Source organism: Zingiber officinale, chromosome 4A, assembly GCF_018446385.1.
Source record: "Zingiber officinale cultivar Zhangliang chromosome 4A, Zo_v1.1, whole genome shotgun sequence".
NCBI classification, from domain to species: Eukaryota; Viridiplantae; Streptophyta; class Magnoliopsida; order Zingiberales; family Zingiberaceae; genus Zingiber; species Zingiber officinale.
The window spans coordinates 103,781,856-103,804,766 of NC_055992.1; the positions used below are offsets into that span (position 1 = coordinate 103,781,856).

At 38.2% G+C, this 22,911-nt stretch overlaps 2 protein-coding genes across 5 annotated transcripts; one reads left to right on the forward strand and one right to left on the reverse strand.

The window, feature by feature from the left end:
* The first annotated feature begins 5,958 nt into the window (after positions 1–5,958).
* On the forward strand, positions 5,959–10,620 carry LOC121970418. Of its 3 annotated transcripts, XM_042521138.1 has the most exons (12): positions 5,959–6,173; positions 6,337–6,424; positions 7,517–7,874; positions 7,978–8,068; positions 8,153–8,269; positions 8,386–8,796; positions 8,935–9,338; positions 9,426–9,525; positions 9,604–9,663; positions 9,750–9,836; positions 9,977–10,105; positions 10,197–10,620. In XM_042521138.1, the coding sequence occupies exons 4-12, from the start codon at positions 8,015–8,017 to the stop codon at positions 10,509–10,511; spliced, it is 1,677 nt and encodes a 558-aa protein (XP_042377072.1). In that variant the 5' UTR covers positions 5,959–6,173; positions 6,337–6,424; positions 7,517–7,874; positions 7,978–8,014; the 3' UTR covers positions 10,512–10,620. The 3 variants fall into 3 exon arrangements, with proteins under 3 accessions (XP_042377072.1, XP_042377073.1, XP_042377074.1); XM_042521139.1 differs by lacking the exons at positions 5,959–6,173; positions 6,337–6,424 and having other exon boundaries at positions 7,385–7,533; positions 7,618–7,874; XM_042521140.1 differs by lacking the exons at positions 5,959–6,173; positions 6,337–6,424 and having other exon boundaries at positions 7,387–7,874; positions 7,983–8,068.
* A 686-nt stretch (positions 10,621–11,306) lies between these two features.
* Positions 11,307–22,625, reverse strand: LOC121970419 (E3 ubiquitin-protein ligase RHF2A-like). Of its 2 annotated transcripts, none has more exons than XM_042521141.1 (9): positions 22,426–22,625; positions 21,977–22,117; positions 21,817–21,863; positions 21,381–21,443; positions 21,190–21,298; positions 20,779–21,107; positions 20,585–20,680; positions 20,179–20,504; positions 11,307–11,679 (listed from the first exon to the last, which is right to left on the reverse strand). In XM_042521141.1, the coding sequence occupies exons 2-8, from the start codon at positions 22,106–22,108 to the stop codon at positions 20,198–20,200; spliced, it is 1,083 nt and encodes a 360-aa protein (XP_042377075.1). In that variant the 5' UTR covers positions 22,109–22,117; positions 22,426–22,625; the 3' UTR covers positions 11,307–11,679; positions 20,179–20,197. The 2 variants fall into 2 exon arrangements, with proteins under 2 accessions (XP_042377075.1, XP_042377076.1); XM_042521142.1 differs by having other exon boundaries at positions 22,346–22,625.
* Positions 22,626–22,911: the final 286 nt, after the last annotated feature.

A 22,911-nucleotide genomic window follows, 5' to 3' on the forward strand; every position in this document is an offset into this window, starting at 1 on the left:
GGTTCACGTTCGTCTTCTGATAATGGTGGTTGCTAGCAAAATGTTGGAGAAAAATCATTCAGAAGTCTTTGAAGCTGCAGATGGAGCCGATCGACAAGCACTTGAACCACCTCTGCGTCAATCCGAAGAGTCTGGTGAGGAATACTCGACACTTAACTCTGTCGGTGTACTGGTGGTGCGTGGCCATGTTATCAAATTTGATCAGATGATCCTCAGGATCGGTTGAACTAGTATACTCTCTAATCGTCAGAGGTCTATAGTGGGGCGACAACTAATCATCGAGAATTTCTTAGGAGAACTGCCTGTTGATCCGCTCGGGAGAGTCATCGAGTCGGGTGCTTTACCTTTCCACCCATCCCGAATGGGTGCGTTATTGGAAGAGGATTCTTGCATCCATTTAGCTCAGTCATGCTCTTCTGAGGTCGTGCAGAATAACGCCCTATTATACTGGATCAAGGCGGTTGGTGTTTGCTAGCGGTTTGGCTTACGACCATCAAGGTCTTCTGTTTGGGCTCTATTATCAGCTCATTGTCCTATCATCGACATCAGTAGTTCAGGCAGTCGACTGCTATCTCCTATTGCTGCTGCACCATCTTTACAGCTTGGGCATTAATTAGTATCTCTAGCTCTTTTTGGGTTAGCATCACGGTAGTGAGTCATCTAGCGTCTTCCATCTTCATATTCTAGATCAAGCAAACTTTCCATAGACGGCGCCAAATATGATCCTGTTCGAAAGCTGAGAAGATGGTAGGGGACACGACTCTGGTGTTGACTTGAAGAAGACTCCTTGTTGTCCTATAAAACTGGGAGCGTTAGTGCCGAGTCAAGAAGGGGTTCCCGACGTTAGTCCCCCGATGCTCAAGTCAGTCCTCGGCTCAGTGGACAAGAATAGTAGAAATCAATAGTAGTGGTGTTAACCTTTCTGCATGTCACAAGACACCCCAAATTGATAAAGATTGAAACTCACATAAACTAAAATAACACGTGTAGTAAGGAGTCCCAAGTCGTATTTTTCCAAGGTTAACTAGTGAGTTGTGTGAATACTCTAAATTCGATTCAAATTAAATTCTTACATTGAATTATACCTCTAATGCATCATTGATCCAAATGATTTAATCCCTATCTCTACAATTCACAATACAGTAACCATTACATTCAAAATCTCATCACAATTTCAAGAACCGAGCCTAACATTTTATCACCATCACAATCAAGTTCCAACATAAACTCAATCACCACATCTTCTATTCTCAATTACAATTCAACAATCAATCTCAAAAGCTCAAACACAATAATATTGAATAGAAACAACACTCAATTCAAAATTACAGTCAACTTAAACAATCAATCTCAAACAACATAATGCTTAATAGAGATAACAATCGAAAACTCAAGTAAGCATTTAAAATTCAAGCGAGATAACAGTCACAAGATTGATTGTATTAAGCAAGAATTTATAAACCTAAATATCGGACTAACAAGTTAGCAATAACTAAACTATAAATCCAAAGTGAACATAGATTGCAAACTATTAATTAAATGCAACAAGATTGGGATTGTAAAAACTCAAACGAAATTGAAACTATAAAAGGAAGTATCAGATCTGAAGATATGAGCAAATTCAAACACAATTCAAAGACAAAATAAAAGTAAACAAAACCCTAAACATTCGACAAACCAAACCCGAAACAAACTCGTCCTCTCTGCCAAAACACAGATTTGCCTCTGGGAACGCCCTTCCGACAATCACTGGCTCACCACTGAGTCCCTAGCACATTCAGGAGAAGTCCAAAGCTAATGGGAACCCTATCGAGCTTGGAATCACCTGAAATCACCAGCTGCCGAAGAACAGAGCACATCTTGTTGAATCCGGAGACGCGAGGTGGAAATGAAGATTGATGCACTCTGAAGAACTAGGGAACACCCTCAAATCCTCCAGTGAGCATGACAGCAGCTCAGATCGGGGAACACCCACAAATCTTAGCCGGGATGAAGCTCGCGGACAACAAAACAATGATCGGGGAACGCCCACTACATCACGCTCTGTCCCTTGAATTGCTGGTGGTCGGATCATAGACAGTTTCGCCGGCGACGAAGGAGATTGAATCTTGGCTCTGGATATGAAATGGAAGTGTCGGCATCGCGAAGAAGAAGATGGTGAACAGTGCGGAAATCGCAAGGAAATGTCGAGCTCGAAGACACACTGTAGCTTCTCAAAGCTTTTATATCTCTTTCAAATTTGATCCAACGGTCCAGAATGTTTCGGCCTGGATCAACGGATGGATGAACTTAGATCTGGATCAAAACCTCTGGATCTTCATCTACGGTCCAAATCTATTCCTCATTAGGTTGGATGGGTCGGATCTTCAATGGATGGCGTAGATCTGCTCCAATCTTGAATGAACGACTATGATTGTTCTGGAGCTTGATCGTCTCGTTAAAACTCTGGTCCGAGCACAGATTTGGTTCAAATTCATCCCAATCCAAGAGCCCTTGTTGCCTACAAAATAACACTTAAATATTAGCATCAAATAAAGCCATAATAAAGTAATTTACAATTAAGTCCAAAATCGATGCAATGCATAAAATATGATGTAAATATGGGTTCTATCTATGAAAACTATATTAAACCATGATTATATGAATGAAAATAGTGTAGTGAAATCATGGTAGTGAGTCATCCAGCGTCTTCCATCTTCATATTCTAGATCAAGCAAACTTTCCACAGACGGCGCCAAATATCATCCAGTTCAAAAGCTGAGAAGATAGCAGGCTGGGGACGCGGCTTTGGTGTTGACTTGAAGAAGACTCCTTGTTGTCCTACAAAACTGGGAGCGTTAGTGCAGAGTCAAGAAGGGATTCCCGGCGTTAGTCCCCCGATGCTCAAGTCAATCCTCGGCTCAGTGGACAAGAATAGTAGAAATCAATAGTAGCTAAGAGCATGTAGATAAAGTATCACATACCTCTATCTGTGGATGGAGGCCCCCTTATATAGTGTCACCGTAGCATCTGTGCAAGTGTCCCAAAGCGCATGCATTTTTCCAAGGCGTCTTAGAAAAAGACAAGTCAAAAAGTATCTTTGACACCTTTTCTTAAGCGAGTATACAAATCTCTAATGTGGCATGCTAGAAGCTTCTAAAGTACGATTTGCATGTTGAACATGTTTGTTTTTAGCAGCACAAACTTCTAAAGAGTAGGATGAGATATGTAGGTGGGTCCCACTATAGACCGACCGGAAGCCGCTCTGCAGAGACACCCCAACTTAGTCATACTGAACAGAGCTATCGACTTTTCCATTACTCAGCTTTCCTATTATCGGAGGGCTACCTTTTGTCCGACCAGACATGCCATCCGATCGGCAAGGACGGTGGGCCGAGAGAATTACTATCTGTCTCTTAATCCCAGTTGCAAGTTTTCAGAGGAGGGACGTTCGGATGGTCACGCCCGGTCGACATTGGAGGCCCATTCCGATCGGCATTAGAGACATGTTCAACCAACTTTGCTTGATCTGAAGGCCTATTTAGCCAACTTTGTTGGATCTGTGGTTCTAGACCTTTGACTGATTTGACTTTGACCTCCACATCAGTCGCTTATTGATGGTGTTCTTCATCCACTCAGATTCCTCCTCACCTTTTTCTTTCGGGATTATGGTTGAGATAGGTCCACATCTTGTTGTATTCAAAGGATATTCATATATCTCCATAATAATATGATATTGTCCACTTTAAGTTTTAGACGCTCATGACTTTACTCTTAGGCTCTATCCAAAAGTCTCATGTCAATGGAAGTATCTTACATTCTTTTAAACTCATGATTTTTTCCATATCTTTCCAATGTGGGACTTTAGTTATATTTCAATAATCCTCCCCTCAAATGAAGGATCACAATTACTTACATGGTTGGAGCCTCCCTGTGAGAATCCAATCACTCTTGACTTACTCCGAATGAGTATCCAATCACTCTAACCTGCTCTGGGTCTCCCTACAAGCATTCGGTCACCCTGGCCTGCTCCGGGCCTCTCCTCAAGTATTCAGTCATCCTGACCTACTCCGGGCCTCCCTGCAAGCATCCACATTCGGTCACCCTGACCTACTCCGGACCTCTCCGCAAGCATCCGGTCACCCTGACATACTCTGAGCTTCCCTGTAAGCATCCGCATCCGATCACCCTGACCTGCTTCGGGCCCACCCTCAACTTTGTTCAAGGTCACCCCACATGACATCTGGTCTGGACCATGACTCTGATAACATTTGTTGGGACCAAAAGGATATTCACATATTTCCACAATACCATGATATTGTCCATTTTGAATTTAGACCCTCATAACTTTGCTCTTGGGTTCTACCAAAAGATTTCATTCCAATAGAAATATCTTACATCATTTTAAAGTCATGATCTTTTTAAAATCTTTCCAATATGAGACTTTAATTAAATTCTTAATAATCCCCTCCTTAAAGGAATGACCACAATTACTCTCATAGTTCGAGTCTTCTCACGAGCATCCAGTCACATTGACTTGCTCCGGATCTCCTCGTGAGCATCCGATCACTCTGACCTACTCCAAGCCTCCTCGTGAGCATCCGGTCACCCTGACATGCTCAGGCTTTCCTACAGAGCATCCGACCACTTTGACCTACTCTGGGCCTCTCTGCAAGCATCTGCATCTGGTCATCCTGACCTACTCCCGAGTAGGTCAAGATGACCAGATACTCACTGAGAAAGCTCGAGTAACTCAAGATAATCGGATATTTATAGGATAATCGGATATTTATGGGAAGACCTGTTGTCATGGAAGACATCTACCGACATACATCACTCATATAGGGCGACGACGCGATGACTGCATCAATTATGGCTTACAGAATGCTTCTAACTAACTGTTTATTTAATGAGCATTTGGTGATTAGTTTAGCTTGATCCTGAACCACTAGAACATTAAAAAGAGAAACAAGATCAAAGAAATCACGCAAACCGGGCGCATTGCCTCACTCCGAACCAACACAACTCCAGGGCATCTACTTTTCCTTTTTGTATCTTCTGAGTTTGTGAAATTTGTTGGCCTACTGATATATAGGACAAGTTGGTATGACTCTCATCATCTCCAACACAAAATAATTAGTATAACGACCCTTCCCTGTCCTTTTTTTTTAAAAAAAAAGTTTTATAATTCAATTATTTTGATTTTGCTCAATTAATTCTAAAAATAGATAGACATTTACAACCTATACACATTCTAATAATAATAATTTTACGAGATTCTTAGTTTTTTGTCTGTCTGTCCTCACCAATCATTTGCATTGAATGTTAATTAGGGCCCTAAATACGATTAATTGTTATAGGTATTTAAAAATGACACAGTACGGAATAATTTATAAATTACCTTATAAAAATAATATGGGACATTATTTTATTTTATTTTGATAAAAATGGCTTTGAGTTGGGTCGTCAACCCTACCTGCTATCAAAGTTTATTATGAACAAACTGTTCTGTTGCGGATCATAGCTTATGCAAACAATGCTAGATGTAGAGCATCCAATCGGGTGTAGCCACCTGTCAATCTACTTGGGTTTTAGTCGAAGGGTCTGGTTTACTACGGAAGAAAGAAAAAACACAAGAAAGAGAGGGGAAGGTAGATGACAGCAGTCTGAAAAGAAAAATTTAATCATGTAAATTATAAAGACTTAATCAGTCGGGATAGATTATAATTTCTGACGCTCGTCGGTGCATCGAACACTTACGTGTGCGAGTGAAAAACATTAAGTTTTTGCTTAGAAATAATAGTTGTACCCGTGTGAACTACTGATATGATATGGACGTCCCAACTGTCTATTATTACTCAATGATTTCATTCTGATATATTTATATATATATTTTTCTTCCTTGCATGATTCTCTTCCCTCCTATATAATTATTTGAGGTTCTCTAGCTTTGTTCATGCTTCCATATGTCCTCAATGATCAATTTATGTCTAAAATCTTGAGTCAAGGCTAAGTTCGAGGGCGATATTGGAATGGCTCAATCAGATTGTATTTTCTTCGTGATTTGATTGAGCCGTGCCAATATTAACCTTTACTTGGTCCGCGTGTGTGTATGTATATATATATATGGCTATCGGGAATGTATACGCTAAATTGGAATGGTTTTGGGTTAGAAAGTGCACCTGTTTCATCAGGTATGTGCATTTTGATAGGTTGAATTCATCTTTTTCAAGTATTTACACTAAAATGGATTGCATAAACACAAGTCACTTAGACAACTCAGATCAGACGCGTCTTTTTTTTTTTTTTTTGATAAATCAGATCAAAATAGTCGATAACTGGTTGAATTGATTATAGATTCTGCAGGTTTAATCCATAAATCCTCTGCAACCTACGATGCTACAAGAACACGAAGCGCTCAAGTGTACAGAGGAAGGATCTATTGGTATGTAATTTTACAATGCTTTGCGATAGGTTGTTTATGTCACTCGAACCTATGACTTTTAGATCACACGATTATAATTTTAACGTTGTACCAAGGTTCCTCTTTTTAAAACAAGTCAAAATTACTGTAGAAAATTGGACCTTCTAAATAATTAGTGGCTATCGATATTCTTATTTAACTTGGATTGAAGTTTGTCTTCTACGTGAGCATCTTTTCATGATATTTTGTGGCTCTCTAGTTTGTCCTACATGATCGAAACTAGAGCTCTAGACCGTACATGAAACCTCGAGCAAGTCTGTCATTTGCTTGTTGTATTGTAACTTCGTTTCTCCCCACAACATCGCCATTATTTATTTATTTATTTTTAAATTAATTTTACCTGCCAAAGAATTAACAAAGAAGCATTGAAGTTAAATTCCTTCTGCCTAGTGGTAAATATCTCTAACATTTAAAGAAATTTTTTATAAAACAGTGATACAAGTAAAAAAAATAAGAATTAGAGAGATGAAGACTTTAAAATCAATGTATAGACATACAAGATGAACATGAAAAAAATAAAAATATTAAAGAAAAAATTTAAAATTGCATAGAAATTTCAAAAAAATGAATTTAATATATATAGACAAGCAATAAATGTTCAAGTTAAAATTATCTCACCTGGCGGAATAAATAAGGCACCTTTGCTTCTTCTTTTTGGTGGGAGGAAAAGAGTCCACGAAGGAAGCTTCATTGAGCCTGCAGGGCATTCATGCCCTTTACGCTTCTATTAACTTGCTTTCCAGGGCTCATCTTTATTCAGCTTTCTAGCATTCTTTCAATAACACGCACATGGATGAGTGCCCAAATCCTCACGTAATTATAAGGATTCTTGCATGAGATTGACGCTGAGAAGCTTCACTGAAGCATTCGAAGCTCTTAAAAGCTCAACTTTTTTTTCACTTTGAGGGAGGGATTTTTTCCCACAAAACTTCTACTTTAATCTCAACCCTTCATATTCTAAGCACTGCGTTCTGTCATGTGATTTATGACTACTTTTCAGCATCTCTCATCTTCCCCGTACTGACACACTGACCCCTTGGTTCATCTACACAGTGAGGGGCAACACAAAGGTTACTGTCAGGTTAAGAAAGAGTACACTGACTGAGGTATTAAAATTAGTGTTATGTTGATCACTGCTCAGCTTTGGCTTGTAGTGCAAGTGATCTTCAGTTTGGCCTGCTCAGAGAATGGTGCTTTGCAGTGAGGAGATTGGTGGTTGAAGTGTTCCACAACTCATTTGGGTTAGTTCGACTGTTTCCTCCACGGAATGGTGAAGTTCACAGTTTTTCACTTTTCTGCCTTCTCATCTACTCTTCTTTGTGAGCTTACATGGGAGAAAAACTTACCGGCTCGATAGCTGAAACCTTCGGTGTTTCTTCTCTTCGACACTTTGAGGAACAAGAAAGATAAGGTTGATGCCTCGGTCCAATCAATGCATCATGTTTCTCCTTTTTTCCTTTATGAGGTTCCAAAGAGCTTTTTGCATTCGGACTTTTTTTCCTATATAATGGCAGTTCAGATTGCAAGGATAAGGAAGGAGTTGCAGCTGCAATGAAGAAAAGGCCATCACTCAAGTATATGATGGAAAGCTCTTTAAAGACAGAGGTAATATCAGCAAGAGTTAAAAATGAATATGAACTAGGGGGGAAATCTTTCTTAAGTTCTCATAGTCTCACATCCTCCATGCAGGTTCAACAACTTGAAAAATGCCTTAAGGACCAGTTTGCGGTTCGCCGGGCACTTGAAAAGGCGCTGCGACGCAACAGTTCTTCTATCGATGAATCGTCTATTAGTTACATCCCAAAAGTAAGCTCTCTGTTTTGTTTTTTTTCTATCTAAGTTGCAGAAACAGAGACATGCTTTTTTTATTCACTAAGACAGAAGATCCCTTACAATTGGCTCATTGAATCTTTTGATGTCAGCCAACCAAGGAACTAATAATGGATATTGCAATGTTAGAGTTAGAGGTTGTGCATTTGGAACGATATCTTCTATCCCTCTACCGGAGAGCATTTGAGGAGCAAGCACCTAATGTACCAATCCTTGCTGTAGAAGATGAAATTGGGCAACCACTAGTTCCACAATCAGCACCATTTACAGAAGTCGCTTCGCATGATCTCTCTTTTAGAGTAGCAGCATCAGCAGCCCAATCTGGTGACATTAAACCACTGCGAAATTCTTCAAACTATTTACCAAGCGAAGCTTGTAGTGTTCGAGGTCAAGAGAAGAACAGTTGCAGAATTCGCCGCAGCCATTCGTCGATAGTGCAACATACAGTTTGTTCAGCTAAAGGGATACCTTGTGCTAAAAATCTACCACTGTCTTTCTTTGATGTATGTAATCATACTAAATTCTCCTTACCAAGAACTTCAAATCTTTGCTTCCATATTTTCAGATTCTAAAGGATGATAACAAAGGAAAGTTCCTACTCCTTAGTCTCTAACAGTTGTTGCCTCTTGGTTTATGGACAGCACGAACAGATCATTAATTCAGGGGTGACGAGCCTTGCAGAACATCTTGGAACTACAATTGCTCATCACATTCCTGAGACACCAAACAGACTGTCAGAAGACATGGTTAGGTTAATGTGTGCCATATACTGTAAACTTAAGGACCATCATGGCCGTCGCGGTATCTCATCTTCACCCACTTCATCCTTCTCATCAAGTTCATCTTTCTCCCCCCGTTATACTGGAGAATCGAGGAGCCCTTGTCACAAGAGGGATGCAATGATTGATGCATGGTTTGGCAATTCTAGATGCTCGGAAAGATGGAAGGAGTTAAGTGGGCCGTACAACATGATGGTAGAAGTGTTTTCCTTTTGCAAGGCCAGTCGAAAGTGTAATGATATTGAAGAAATGCTACAGAAATATAAGTAAACCAATGCCTAGCTTATGATTTCTAATCAAACCTAGAATCTCAAATTTCTAATCAAATTTAGAACCGACTTGTTTGGTTTCAGATTGCTGGTCCAGAGAATAGAAACAGTTGATCTAAGACGTATGAGCAATGAGGAAAAGATTGCATTCTGGATCAATATCCACAACTCAATGATGATGCATGTACTTCTCTGTCAATCAATTCATTATCCATCTTTTATCTTCCAGAAATAAATCCTCATCTCCTCTTGCAATTGATAGTTGTATCTAGAGCATGGGGTTCCAGGAAGTAACATGAAAAAGGCTTCATTGGTCACCAAGGTAATCTAATGAGTACCAATACAAAGGAAGATATTTTTTCTTTTGTAGAGATTTTAAGTTGGAACAGATGATACTCTTCATCTCAGAATATGTATAGTGTTGGTGGTCGAATGGTAAACGCGGATATTATACAATGTTTCCTACTTGGATGTCGTATGCATCCTCCTGAGCAGGTATTTATCATGCTCTTAATCTCCTTTTTTTTTTTTTTTTTTGCATGTTAATATGCTGAAATCTTTAGCTATAGCTCTATCACTTGTTCATGCATTTTCTTGTCAAATACCAAAAGTTCCAAATCAATTTCTCCTTGCAGTGGCTGAGGACATTACTCTCCTCAAGGGTAAAGATCAAAGACAGTGATGAATGGAAAGCCTATGCCATTGAAAGTCCTGAACCTCTAATTCGTTTCGCACTATGCTCAGGAAGCCATTCAGATCCCGCGGTAAAAAATTTCATTCTTTATTCTTCTTCATCTACTATAGGCCTTCCACAATCTCTCTTTATTGAGTTAGCTTGGTTGCCCTCTGCTGCAGGTTCGAGTGTACAATTCCAAGAGATTGTTCCAACTGCTGCAGGCTGCAAAGGTGGAGTACATCCATGCAACAGTGACAATTGGGAAAGGGCGCAAGCTCCTTGTGCCGAAGATCTTGGAATACTTCTGTAGGGACTCCAACTTATCCACTCGAGAATTAGTGGAGATGATCAAGTGCCATTTTCCTGAAAACTTAAGGTTTATGGTCAACGCGTGCCAAGGAAGCAGTTCTCAGAAGTTCATCGAGTGGGTACCTCACAACTCCACTTTCCGATACTTGTTGCCCAGGGACCTTGGAAATCTCAAGTCTCATTAAGGACATAAAACATGCATTCAGGTGTATAAATCCTATGTCAAATGTTGCTTTCCAATTAATAATATTTTTTGTTTTTGTTCATTTACTTTAAGAAGTACGTATTTAAAAAGTCGCATGATGCAATTGTCATCTTCCCTGATAGAATTGCATAAACATTAAAATTAAAGTACAAGAACAATTTAACAAGATTTTCTGTGTAAGTGGAGTCCAAGGAGAAAATCCATGTCTATATAATATCAAAGTAAAAGAACAACAAAAATCATTATACACTCATTGTATAAAAAAACCTCTCAATCCTTCTTCCATAGCACACTCTTAATACTGATGTAGAAACAACAAAAACTAACCTCTTATGCTCCTCCCTGGATAAATAAATATTCCTCAAAAAGAAGACTCTGCAATCAAATCAATATGCCAATGAACCCTCAAACATCTCCTAATAATCTCTTAAAATATTTCATCAGCGAGAAAATTTATCACCCCCTTTTCATCCCAAATCCCACTAAAACCATGCTAAAATTAACACCATATATCTCTGAATAAGGTTTCTAGATATCTGGGGAAGCACGGCCCAACCTGAGGCTAATTTCTAGGTAACACGAAACTCATCCAAGGACAAGTCGATATCCAATGTAACTTTTTTCCTTAATAAGCTGCTAATTTTGAATGGATCAATTGTTAGAATAATGATCTACAATCATCATTTTAAATAAGCCCTATTTAATCTTGCTATCAAACCAAACTTCACCAAAATGATATAGCATGATGCAAAAGAATAATGAACTGGCATGAGTATGACTGGAAAATTACGAGGAGTACCTGGAACAGAGGCACAAGATACTCCAAAATCCCAATCATTTGCAATTCAATGTTAAGGCATACAGTTAGAGTAATCTCAATAGGTTCCAGATACACAAACACATATATATCCCTACAATTTAGTTGCTAGCATACATAAAATCATAATAGTGTATATATAAAGCAATGTATCTGTCATTCAGGGAGACAGATTCTTCAACAACAGACAACTAGTTGGCCAAATAACAGAAAGTAAGCAAATTTACTACATCGAAATAGAATACCCCATTTCATGATGTTTCTTTGGGTCACTTTAAATTCCATCTGTAAGCAAAGTATCAGACAGGATATCTGCACAATGTCTCAGTTCCTGAAAAATGTCAAAAAAGAGGAAAATTAAAAGCAAGGTAAATAACATGTATCATGGGTTGCAGCAAAAAAAATATTGACAAATAATCATTTATTGAAGCATTCTTCACATTAGGAGCATTGAATCTAGATGATTCAAGCACATCTTTGTATTTAATGAAGCTGCTGAGACACAGCAAACACTGAAAAATCACAATTTATGTGTTGCATAATCAAACAAAATGCAGGTTGACTGAGTTGTTTTTTTTCATTTGTTTGGTAAAATTAAATAATCCCACATTGGAAATAGAGAAAATAAGGAGTCCTCTTAAGGCTATAAAAGAGTCCTATCCTTTTTGTTTTGATAGTCGAATCTGGAATTTGATATCTGGAATATATAATTGCCTCCTCTGTTCAGGCAATTAACTATGTCTCTCATATTTTATAACATTTCCTAAATTAGTGAAATATTACTTGGTAGTGTTTGGAGGATTTAGGCATAATTCACCGAATCTCATTAAATTCTATTCTAGTGTTCTCTTTTATATTTAGTTAATAGCTATTGTCGGATATAATTATTGTGTTTTTGGTGGAAAATTATCTGAATTCTATTGTGTTTTTGGTGGAAAATTATCTGAATTCCATGACAATTGGTAGTTTATTTTGAGTATGATATGTGGTTGCGGCTTAGGTTGATCTTCCACATCAAAAAGAAATTCCGTTTTGTCAACTATTAACTAGAATTTGTAGCAGAAATGACATCGACGACAACAACTTCTTCGTCTTGGACCTTGGCTAGAAATGTAGTATCTAATGCCAGATTTGCAGTGGAAATTTTTGATGGCACCGGTCATTTCGGCATGTGGCAAAGTGAGGTTCAAGATGTCCTTTTCAGCAGGATCTAGACATTGCTATTGAAGGAGAGAAATCGGATGAAGTTGAGGAAAAAGAATGGAAGATGATCAATAGAATGACGTGTGGTATTATTCGATCGTGCCTTTTTAGAGAGCAGAAGTATGCGTTTTCTAAAGAAACTTCTGCAAATAGATTATGGACGGCACTGGAGAAAAAATTCTTGAAAAAAAACAGTCAGAACAAACTCTACATGAAGAAGAGATTATTCCGCTTTAACTATATTTCAAGAACCACTATGAATGATCACATTACTAGTTTTAATCAGCTAGTAACTGATTTGATGAATATGGATGTGACTTTTAATGATGAAGATCTGGCTCTGATGTTGATGGCGTCGCTTCTTGATGAGTTTGAGTTACCTTGAAATTACTCTACTTCATGGGAAGGTTGATGTGTCTCTTAGTGAGGTAACTGCTGCCTTGTATAATTATGAATTGAGAAAGAAAGAAAAGCAAGGAAACACAAGTGTAGAAGCAGCTTTTGTTGTTAGAGGTCGTTCGCAGAGTCAAAAGAAATGATGGAGAGGGATATCTAAGTCAAAATCCAGATTAAGTAAAGATGAATGTGCCTATTGTCGAGAAAAAGGGCATTGGAAGAAAGATTGTCCCAAACTTAAAAATAAAAGCAAACCTATGAAGAGAAAGGGTGTCGTAGAGTCAAATGTAATTGAGTGTGATGATACAGATTCTAACTTCTCAATTGCTACTACACTATTAACCGACAATTCTAGCTCATGGTTGCTAGATTCAGCTTGTAGTCACCATATGTCCCCCAATCGAGAATGGTTTTCTGATTTTAAAGAACTAAAAGGTGGAGTTCGTCTACACAGGAAATAATTTCCCTCTTAACATATATGAGATTGGTTCAATTTGCTTGAAGAATCAGGATGGATCAGTCAGAACCATAACAGGTGTTCATTATGTGTCGGATTTGATGAGAAATCTCATCTCTGTAGGAACCTTAGAGTCAAAAGGTTTTGAAGTGAGGGTGAAAAATGGGATAATGAGGATCATATTGGGTGCACTTATGATAATGAAGGGAATCCGTAACAGAAATAATGTATATTATTTTTTTGGGTAGTACGATTGTTGGGACAACAGTAGTAAATGTAGGTCCCTTGGAGGCCGACAAGAATGGGTGAATTACCTTGCACAAAAAGTGTACACCTTTATCGATCTTTACCGCTTGATTAAAACTAACACTTGCATAAAAGAAATTAACAAACTAATTAAAAAGAGAAAGAGGCACCGAGGATTACTTGGTTTGCAATCAGGGGATTGTTAATCCAAGATATTGAAAGTACACTATTCAATCTCCTTCAGACGGAGAAGACTCTTACAGCAGTTGAAACACTCAGTTACAAAGTTAAAAAAAATAAAAAATCATTTGCAAGTGTTGTCTTTAGCTACTGAGATCAGGGTTGTATTTATAATCCTGATCGGGGCGCCTGGAACCCTTCCAGGCGTCTAGAGGTAGATAAAATTTTATCCACGACGTAACATAGATCGCGACAGCAATAAATTTTCTGGTTCAGGCACCTAGATCAGGTCCGGGCACCCAGACCGAGCTGATCCAACCCGTGACCAAGACTCGCACTCGGGGCGCCCTGGCTGCCCAAGGTGATCTGAGCGTCCAAAATAGCTTCGGGCGCTGGACCAAAGTCAACTCCCAATTGACTTTTTGTCCAGGTCTTCCACTCCGGTTCCGTTCACTTAGGTGATTTCAGCCATCCAAAATAGGGCTCACCCGAACTCATTTTCTGGCCTTCTCGAGTAACCTTCCGCTCTAGCTTCTCGTCCTTCGGAACCTCCATGTGTTTCCTTCTCGTCCGCTAGCGTACTCGTTCGTAGTGCCTCGTCCCTCGACGCACCGAGCCCGTCGGTACTCTCCCGTATCGTTCTTTTCACTAGTTATGTCTTTCGCTCGACTTCTTATGCTCTTAAGTTCCTACACAGTTAGACACAAGACATCAAAAAACAACATGACTTGACTTGGTTGATCACATCAAAACTACCACCGAGTACTTACAATCTCCCCCTTTTTGATATGAGCAACCCAAGTTAAGTTAGGATAAACAAAAAACAAATAATAGAAAACTAGCAAGTACATATTTTGTATTTCAGAAAAAATATGTAAAAAGCAAGTTGTACCCTCCGCTAGACTTAACCTCTAATTCTCCCCCTTTAATCACATTAAAAATAGGGGTAAGTTTAAAATGACTTGAAATAAATTTAAAACAAAGTCTAAGGGATAAGAATTTTGAAAATCTAGATTTTTGCATTTTATAGACAATTTTTGTAAAAATAATAATATTTGAATTATGTTTAATTAAAAATTTTGAAAATTTATACAACAGTATAGAAGAAATATCCAAAGCTGTGAAAATTTTTTTACGAAATTATGAAATTGATTTAATCAGTAATAAATTATTTTCTTAAAAAAGGTTAATTTTTTTTTTAAATGTTTAAAAATACTTTCCAGGCTCAAGAAATCGTGAAAATTTTTTTGAAGATGTAATAGAGCAAGTAATTTTACAGAAAAATTATTTTTCGAAAATTGAATGAAAATAGCATTTTTAATATTTAAAATACAATTTTTGAAGAAAAAAATCATAGAAAAATAATACAACGGTCAAAAAACTTCAAAAAAAAATTCCTTTGATCAATAACATCATAAGAGTTCACAAAAAAATAAAGTTTGCAAAAAATACTTTGAGAATTATTTTTAAATAGAAAAATATAAATTTTGTTAAAAAATACATAAAAAATAATTTACCAATCAGAAAAATTTAAAATTTTTCCTACAGATAATGATGAAATTCTCTTTCTCCGAAAAATTAACTTCTAATTAATTTCTAACAGAAATCATGCAAAGTCATTTACTTGACAATATTTGACAATAAAAAACTTTAATTCAATTTAAAAGAAAGGCATGCATTTAATTTAAGTAAGATTTTGGAACCAAATATAGGTTCCTACCTATTGGATTGATCAAAAATTTTCTGGGAACATATTTACATGACAATTTTCTAATTTTGCTCTTCTGATATCTAAGGTGTCAATTGAGTCTAAAATTTGAAAAAGTAATATTTGTACATTCAGAATTTTTCAAGTTTTGAATTTGTTCTTTTAAATTTTCATTTTCTGTCTTTAGTTTGTCGAAATCTTCCAATCGATAAGATATTACTAGGATTCCCTTTAAATCATTATTTTCTTTTAGTAATTTTTTATTCTCAATTTCTAATTTACAGAAAGTTTTAGACAAGGTTTTTATAAATTTAAATAACTTATCAGGCGATAGAGAGCGTACCTGACTTACCTTGTCGATCTCATCATCTAAGACTCCCCCTATAGAGTTACTCTCTTCTGGCGTTGCTCCCCCTTCATCGATGCTCTCGATGCTCATTGTGGAAGAGCTTGCTTCGTCTTCTTCTTCTTGGTAACTTATCATCAGCGCTAATCCGGCATAGGCTTCGATTTCTGATTCTGATTAAGTTTCGTCCCATGTCGCCTTTAGGTTCTTATGCCTTTTCTGGGTTGGTCTCTTGTCTTTCCGTGTCCTTTCCCTTAGTTTTTAGTTTTGAGCAGTTATCTTTCACGGGTCCTTTATTGCAGTAGTAGCATCTTACTCTTTTTTTCTTTCTTTTACCCTGCACTTGATTAAACTTATTAGTTTGAAATAACTTTTTAAATTTCCTTACCATGAACGTCGTTTTGTCATTGTCAAGGGATGTTTCAAACTCTTGTTCGTCAGTTTTTACCTCAAGGGCAATGTTCTGCGTTGTCTTCGTTCTTAGATTGCATTTCTAGATTCGTGAATCTCAAATGTTGAAAATAACTCCTCTAAATCACTTACCTCTAAGTCCCTAGAGATGAAATATGCATCTACTAGGTTTGACCATTCCGGAGTCCTAGGAAATGCGTTAAGCGCGTACCTTAGTGAATCTCGGTTGGTTACCTTTTGTCCGAGATTCATGAGTCCGATGATGAGCTCCTTGATTCTTGAGTGAAGGTGTGCAACGATTTCTCCTTCCAATCAGAGGTTGCAGAAATAGTTCCGGAATAAGTCCCGTCTCATAAGTTTGGCTTCGGACGTACCTTCGTGTAGCTCCAAGAACTTCTCCCAAAGTTCCTTGACTGATCGTAGGCACCGATTCTGTTGACTTCTTGAGGAGGTAGCATGCTCAGTAGATGGAATTCGGCTCATCCATTTGCTACGAAGTCTGCTTGCTCTTTCTTGGTCCATTGGCATTCTTCTTTGTCCTTTGGTACTACAAAACCATATTTCACTATTAGTAATAACTCAAAGTCCGTTCTGAAGAATAACTCCATCTTTCTTTTCCAAATCGCGAACTCTCTTTCGAACTTAGGCGGGTAGATGCTTGGTTCGACCATCTCTTGTGCTTCGGTCAGCGGTTAGTCCTTCTGAAGCGTCCTTGCTCTAATACCATTTGTAGGTCACTTGGAAGCTGACAAGAAGGGGTGAATTGTCTTGCACAAAAAATGAACACCTTTCTCGATCTTTACAGCTTGATTAAAACTAACACTTGCATAAAAAGAATTAACAAACTAATTATGAAAAGAAAGAGGCGCCGAGGATTACTTGATTTGCAATAAGGGGATTGCTAATTCAAGACATTGAAAGCTCACTATTCAATCTCCTTCAGGCGGAGAAGACTCTTACAACAGTTGAAGTACTCAGTTACAAAGCTAAATAAAGAAAATAATAGTTTGCAAGTGTTGTCTTTAGCTACTAGGATCAGTATTGTATTTATAGTCCTGATCAGGGCGCCTGGAACGACGCCTGGAGGTGGATAAAATTTTATCCACGACGCAACGGATCGCGACAACTAGCAAAGCGACAAACTTTCTGATCCGGGCGCCTAGACCAGGTCCAAGCGCCCAGACCGAGCTGATCCAACTCGGGACCAAGACTCGCACCCGGGGTGCCCTGGCTGCCCCGGGTGATCCAGGCACCCGGACCAAAGTCAACTCCCGGATGACTTTTTATCCGGGTCTTCCGCTCCGATTCCACTTACTTGGTTGATTTCGGGCATCCGAAATAGGGCTCATCCGAACCCATTTTTCGGCCTCCTCGAGCAACCTTTCGCTTCGTCTTCTCGTCTCTCGGAACCATCATGCGCTTCCTTCTTGTCCTCCAGCGTATTCTTCCGCAGCGCCTTGTCCCTCGGACGCACCGAGCCCATCGGCTCTCTCCTATGTCATCCTTCTCACTAGCTGCGTCTTTCGCTCGACTTTTTATGCTCCAAAGTTCCTACGCATTTAGACACAAGGTATCAAAAAATAACAGAACCTAACTTAACTTGGTTGATTACATCAAAACTACCACGAAGTCAGAAGTAACCAGGTTATGGCATATGCGCTTGGGGAATGATGGAGAAAATCCTTGAAATTGCTGATTGATTAAGGTTTATTGAAAGGAGCACAAACTTGCAAATTGGATTTTTGTAAGCATGGCATCAAAGGGAAGAAAACAAGGGTAAAATTTGGTACAACAATCCATAATACCGAGTGCATTTTGGATTATGTTCATTCAGATGTATGGGGACCTTCCAAGACAACTTCTTTGGGAGGAAAATACTATTATGTTACCTTTGTTGATGATTTTCTGCAAAGAGTTTGGTTGTATACAATGAAGATGAAGGATGAGGTTTGGGGAATTTTCCTTAAATGGAAAAATGGTGGAGACTCAAACGGTAGAAAAGTCAAACGTCTCTGTACAGACAATAGTGGAGAATTTAAAAATGATCCTTTTTTAAAAGTTTGTGAAAATGAAGGTATTGCTAAACACTTCACTGTCAGAAATACACCACAATAGAATGGAGTGGCAAAGCGTATGAACCGAACATTGTTGGAGAAGGTCCGATGTATGTTGCCCAATGCTGGGCTAGACAAAGAATTTTGGGTTGAGGCTTTGATATATTCATGTCACTTTGTTAATTGTTTACCGTCAACTGCTATTAATGGTAAAACACCATTGGAGAAATGGCTTGGAGAACCTGCTACAAATTATGATTTATTACATGTGTTTGATTCCACCGTATACTATCATGTTAAGGAGTCAAAGCTGGATCCAAGAGCAAAGAAGACAATCTTATGAGAATCACCTCAGGTGTTAAAGGCTATCGTCTTTGGTGTCCAAAAACAAAGAAGGTAATCTTCAACAGGGATGTCACTTTTGATGAAACTACCATGTTTAGGAAGGTGACTTCTAAACAAATATTGCAGTCAGATGGTACCAAACAGGTAGAGTTTGAAGGTAACAAATTATCTCAGCCAATAAAGAAAATAATGATGATTCTCCTATAGTAGATGAAGAGTTTCAAATCCAAGAACCTTTACAACTAGATAAAGAAGCGGTTCGGACCCAAGAATCTCCACAACAACATGAATCAATTGCACTAAGGAAGGGAACAAGGACCATAAGACAACCTGCTCACTATGTCAATATGGTCGCTTCTCCAATTCCAATTGATGGCGTTCTTGCTACTTATAACGAAGCAGTCCAAAGTTCAGAACATAAAAAATAGAGGAACGCCATGGATGAAGAAATCCAGTCCCTTCATAAGAATCAGACATGAAAACTAGCAAGTCTTCCAAAGGAAAAGAAAGCAATTGGTTGCAAATGGGTATATGCAGAGAAAGTTGGATTTCCTGACAAGGATAATGTTTGCTACAAAGCAAGATTGGTGGCTAAAGGTTACACTCAGATGGAGGGAATTGAATATAATGAAGTATTTTCTCCGGTTGTTGATTCGGCGTAAAGGTAATGTGTAAAATGAGAGGAAGTAGAATACAAAAAAACAATCTTGTGTTGAAAGGAATCATCATTTCACAGTAGCCTTAAAATCAACAAAATTGTACTTGAGAATTCCAAAGGTCTTTCAGCTGAAGGTCTAAGTATTTCCTTGGCAAACTTTTGGATAATCCGATTCCATCCACCTAATGCCTAGGACGATGCACTTGGAGTAGTCAGTGAATCCATTTGGCAAGCCTTTTCCTCTACTATACATAGCTAAACTATCGTTGGCTCTAAAAATGCTTAAAATCTCTAATAAAATCAAACCTAAAAGCACATCTGAAATAGAACCTCAAAACACATCCTAAGTTGAATTTTTAAATAAAATCATAGATTTAGTCTTATATTAAATCACTTAAAATATCTGGAATCGATCTTCAATTTTGATCAACTAAACTAGCACCAAAATTTAGTTAAGCTAACCTAGGGCACCAAAAGTCTGAGACAGCCTCATAATTTAAATATATCCTAGGGCTGCCAAATTGTGCTAAGAAATCTGAAAGTGTGCTAACAAGGTAATTATGGCAAACAAGAAATTCCATTCGATAGGAGAGAGTACTTGTAATTTGCCATGCCTATTGTAGTCAAACCAAATTTCCAAATTTGCTAGTGTCATTTTCATTTTACAGATTAATTACTCCATTATTTGTTCATATTTATCTCCAGAGGTATGATTTGCCCAATTATTATCTTATTGTGGCAAAAGTAATCAGTATATTCTAAATCTGAAAAATTAGCACCTTATTAAACCCAAAAGCAATGTGACTAATCAGCATATTTATTTCACCTGTAATGTTTGATAAAACTCAGTTTGCATTGGAGGCTGGATGACAAGGAGCTGACGAAGTGCTATCAGTTGGAAGACTGGCCACATGATTCCCAGTGACCCCTTCATTATTGGATATTGCAGCTGAGTTGACTACAACATCATGTAAAGTAAAAGCACTAGGATTGTTATCCATTGTCTCTAGGTGATCTACCATGTGTGTGCCTGTGTCAATTTGAGTATTTGGCTTTCTCCTAAATTCAGAAGTAAGATTAGCCACGGAACTATTACGAGAGAAAAGCCTCTCTTTCCATCCTCGAGTACTCTTGGTGATAGACTCTTTGTACCTGGATGGTAGCAGAATACAACTATTTCAATCCATCTCATCTTTGAGGCTCTAAGAGGTAGCAAGCAAAACGTAGCATACCTCATTGAGACAGCACTTAGACGAGATCGTAAGGATTCGGAGAAAGATTGAAAATCTGATGGTCCAGGTCTGTCTTGAAGGACTGGAACTGATTGGCTGCATAGTCAAAGTGCAAATACTATCTATCATCATGATGTTTTACCACACAGGATACAAGAAAATATATGAAAAGAAAATGTAATTGTATAGAGGACCTGACAGCGGTACTGGGCCTACTATGATTGGGGCTGATTTCTGATGCTATTGCATCATTCTGCTCGGTTTGAGTTGGAGTTGTGTGGGTTTCTTCTGTTGACACAGTTGGCTCATTTTCTTCTCGTTCAGAAGAGGAAGATTGATAGCCAACATAGGATGCATTTGGATGTGGAGAAAAGATAAGAAACTGTGGTTGGCGATGAGATCCTGAGCTACCACGATGCCCTCCTCTCCGGGAAATATGGTGTAGCCTTCCCATTGTTGCAGCAGCAGCTAAGTGCTGCATTAAGCGCTCTTCAAATTCAGCATCACTTCCACTTCCTGGTAGCTGTGGTATTGATCAAAAAGCTTATCATCTTCTATGGAAGTATAAAACTATGAAGTACTAATAAATCAACATGACTACCAACATGCTGCAATTCAAAATCTCCAAAAGTTGAATGATGGAAGATAGTGGTTCTTCTTGTTTGGTTTAGCCTAATGTTCCTCTCCCTTACTACAGCGTCAAGCAATTCCTGGCTGCAATGTTCAGCATTAAATAATGAACTGAGGGTGTAGGATTTAAATTACTATAATAGATTTCTCAATAATCAAATGAAACCTTGCAGGATCCTTCAAAGAGATGGACTGCCAACACATGGGGCACTGAGAACTTCTCTGGCACCTACTTGCAAATTCTTGACATGAATACTAAAATTCTACTAGTATGCACAATAGGAGCTTGTGTTGTTGTAAAGGAAGAAACTAAAGAAATGAACACTAAAGATCATAGAGCAAAATTATTTCGTAATATGCAGATTGACATAGAAACTAATACATGGGCAAATGCTAATAAAAAAATTTGAGAAACGATGACGACAAGTGCATTAATAATGACTAGAAACTGAAAAGAGATGGCACATGCCTTATTAGAAAGAAACAGGATCATAGAATGCCTGCTTCCTTTGATCTTGATTTTCCAAGCAGCAAGTATTACGTTTAAAATAATTGGTCCTTATCATCAAATATACAACATTATGAACAAAATCGATGATTACCACTCAAGAATGCACTGGAGATGGAACTCGTGCTTGCAATCAGAAACCTACGCGAGCAATAAAAGTAATGCAAAAAAAATGAGAGAAACAAAATAAATCCAGATTAGGGAACAGGATTGAAAATTTGATCCATTAACAAGAGGACCATGAAACCACATACTGTTGAAGGATCTCTTTGGCAGAATTCCTCAAGACATATGCTGCAGGCATCGTCGCAAGCATCTTGGATGCCCCCTTCCACAAAAGCCGCAGCTGACGACATATCCTTCTCCATCTTTGCGCCCTCCTCCATCCCTAAACCCTAAACCCGAGAAATTAACAAATCAATAAGCAGCTGGACCCAAAAATTAGTGTATCAACCGCGGAAACTATATTCACTATTAAAACAGGAGACTCCCAAAATCAATAAGCAACAGAAAAACTCAAATAAATCAATATCAGAGATGATGCCCAAAAAAAACACATCTTTGTAATAAAATTCGATCGGAAACAAACAAAGTCAAAGTAAAACCATGCGGCAATCACTGACTCAGGAAAAGCCGGCATCTTCAAGGACTGATCGCCACGATCCGTGCATAGTCCTTGGAAACCGAGGGGAGAAAGCAGTACCGGGAAGTAATCGGCGGCGATCGGGCGAATAGCGGCAGATGAGCTCGAATTGGGGAGACGAAGGTTCTCCCTGAAGCGGGCCTCGGGAGAAAGAGAACAAAGGAGGAGGAGGAGGAGGAGATAAGCGCCTAATAATTGAGGAGACTTCTCCGGCCTTGAATTTGACCCGGGAAGCGGATTCCATTTGCAGGAGCAACATCAGTAGTCAAAGCGGCGGATTAACGAGAAATTAAAGAGGAATTGTTTTATTAGATTGAATCGTCGCCAGCTAAAAAAAATAATAATAATTTGATTTAGAAGAATAAAAATAATAATAAAAGAATTGATTTGTATTTTATTTCTTCCTTCTATCTGCTCATTTTTGGATGAATAATGGATAAGAAAAATTAATATTAATAAAAAGAAATGATTAATAAGAAAGTATCACTGAATTTTCCTCTGACTGCGGGAAAAAAAATTAATATTGATAAAATATTTATGAGAACT

What these genes read in the sequence shown, in the direction of transcription:
- LOC121970418 (XM_042521138.1), top strand. Translation starts at nt 8,015, where the DNA reads ATGAAGAAAAGGCCATCACTCAAGTATATGATGGAAAGCTCTTTAAAG. An exon ending in CTATTAGTTACATCCCAAAA is followed by an intron (nt 8,270 to 8,385) that starts GTAAGCTCTCTG and finishes TTTTGATGTCAG; the next exon opens with CCAACCAAGGAACTAATAAT. An exon ending in ACAACTCAATGATGATGCAT is followed by an intron (nt 9,526 to 9,603) that starts GTACTTCTCTGT and finishes TGCAATTGATAG; the next exon opens with TTGTATCTAGAGCATGGGGT.
- LOC121970419 (XM_042521141.1), bottom strand. Translation starts at nt 22,108, where the DNA reads ATGGAGGAGGGCGCAAAGATGGAGAAGGATATGTCGTCAGCTGCGGCT. An exon ending in TCTTTGAAGGATCCTGCAAG is followed by an intron (nt 21,299 to 21,380) that starts GTTTCATTTGAT and finishes TGAACATTGCAG; the next exon opens with CCAGGAATTGCTTGACGCTG. An exon ending in GAGATTTTGAATTGCAGCAT is followed by an intron (nt 21,108 to 21,189) that starts GTTGGTAGTCAT and finishes TCAATACCACAG; the next exon opens with CTACCAGGAAGTGGAAGTGA.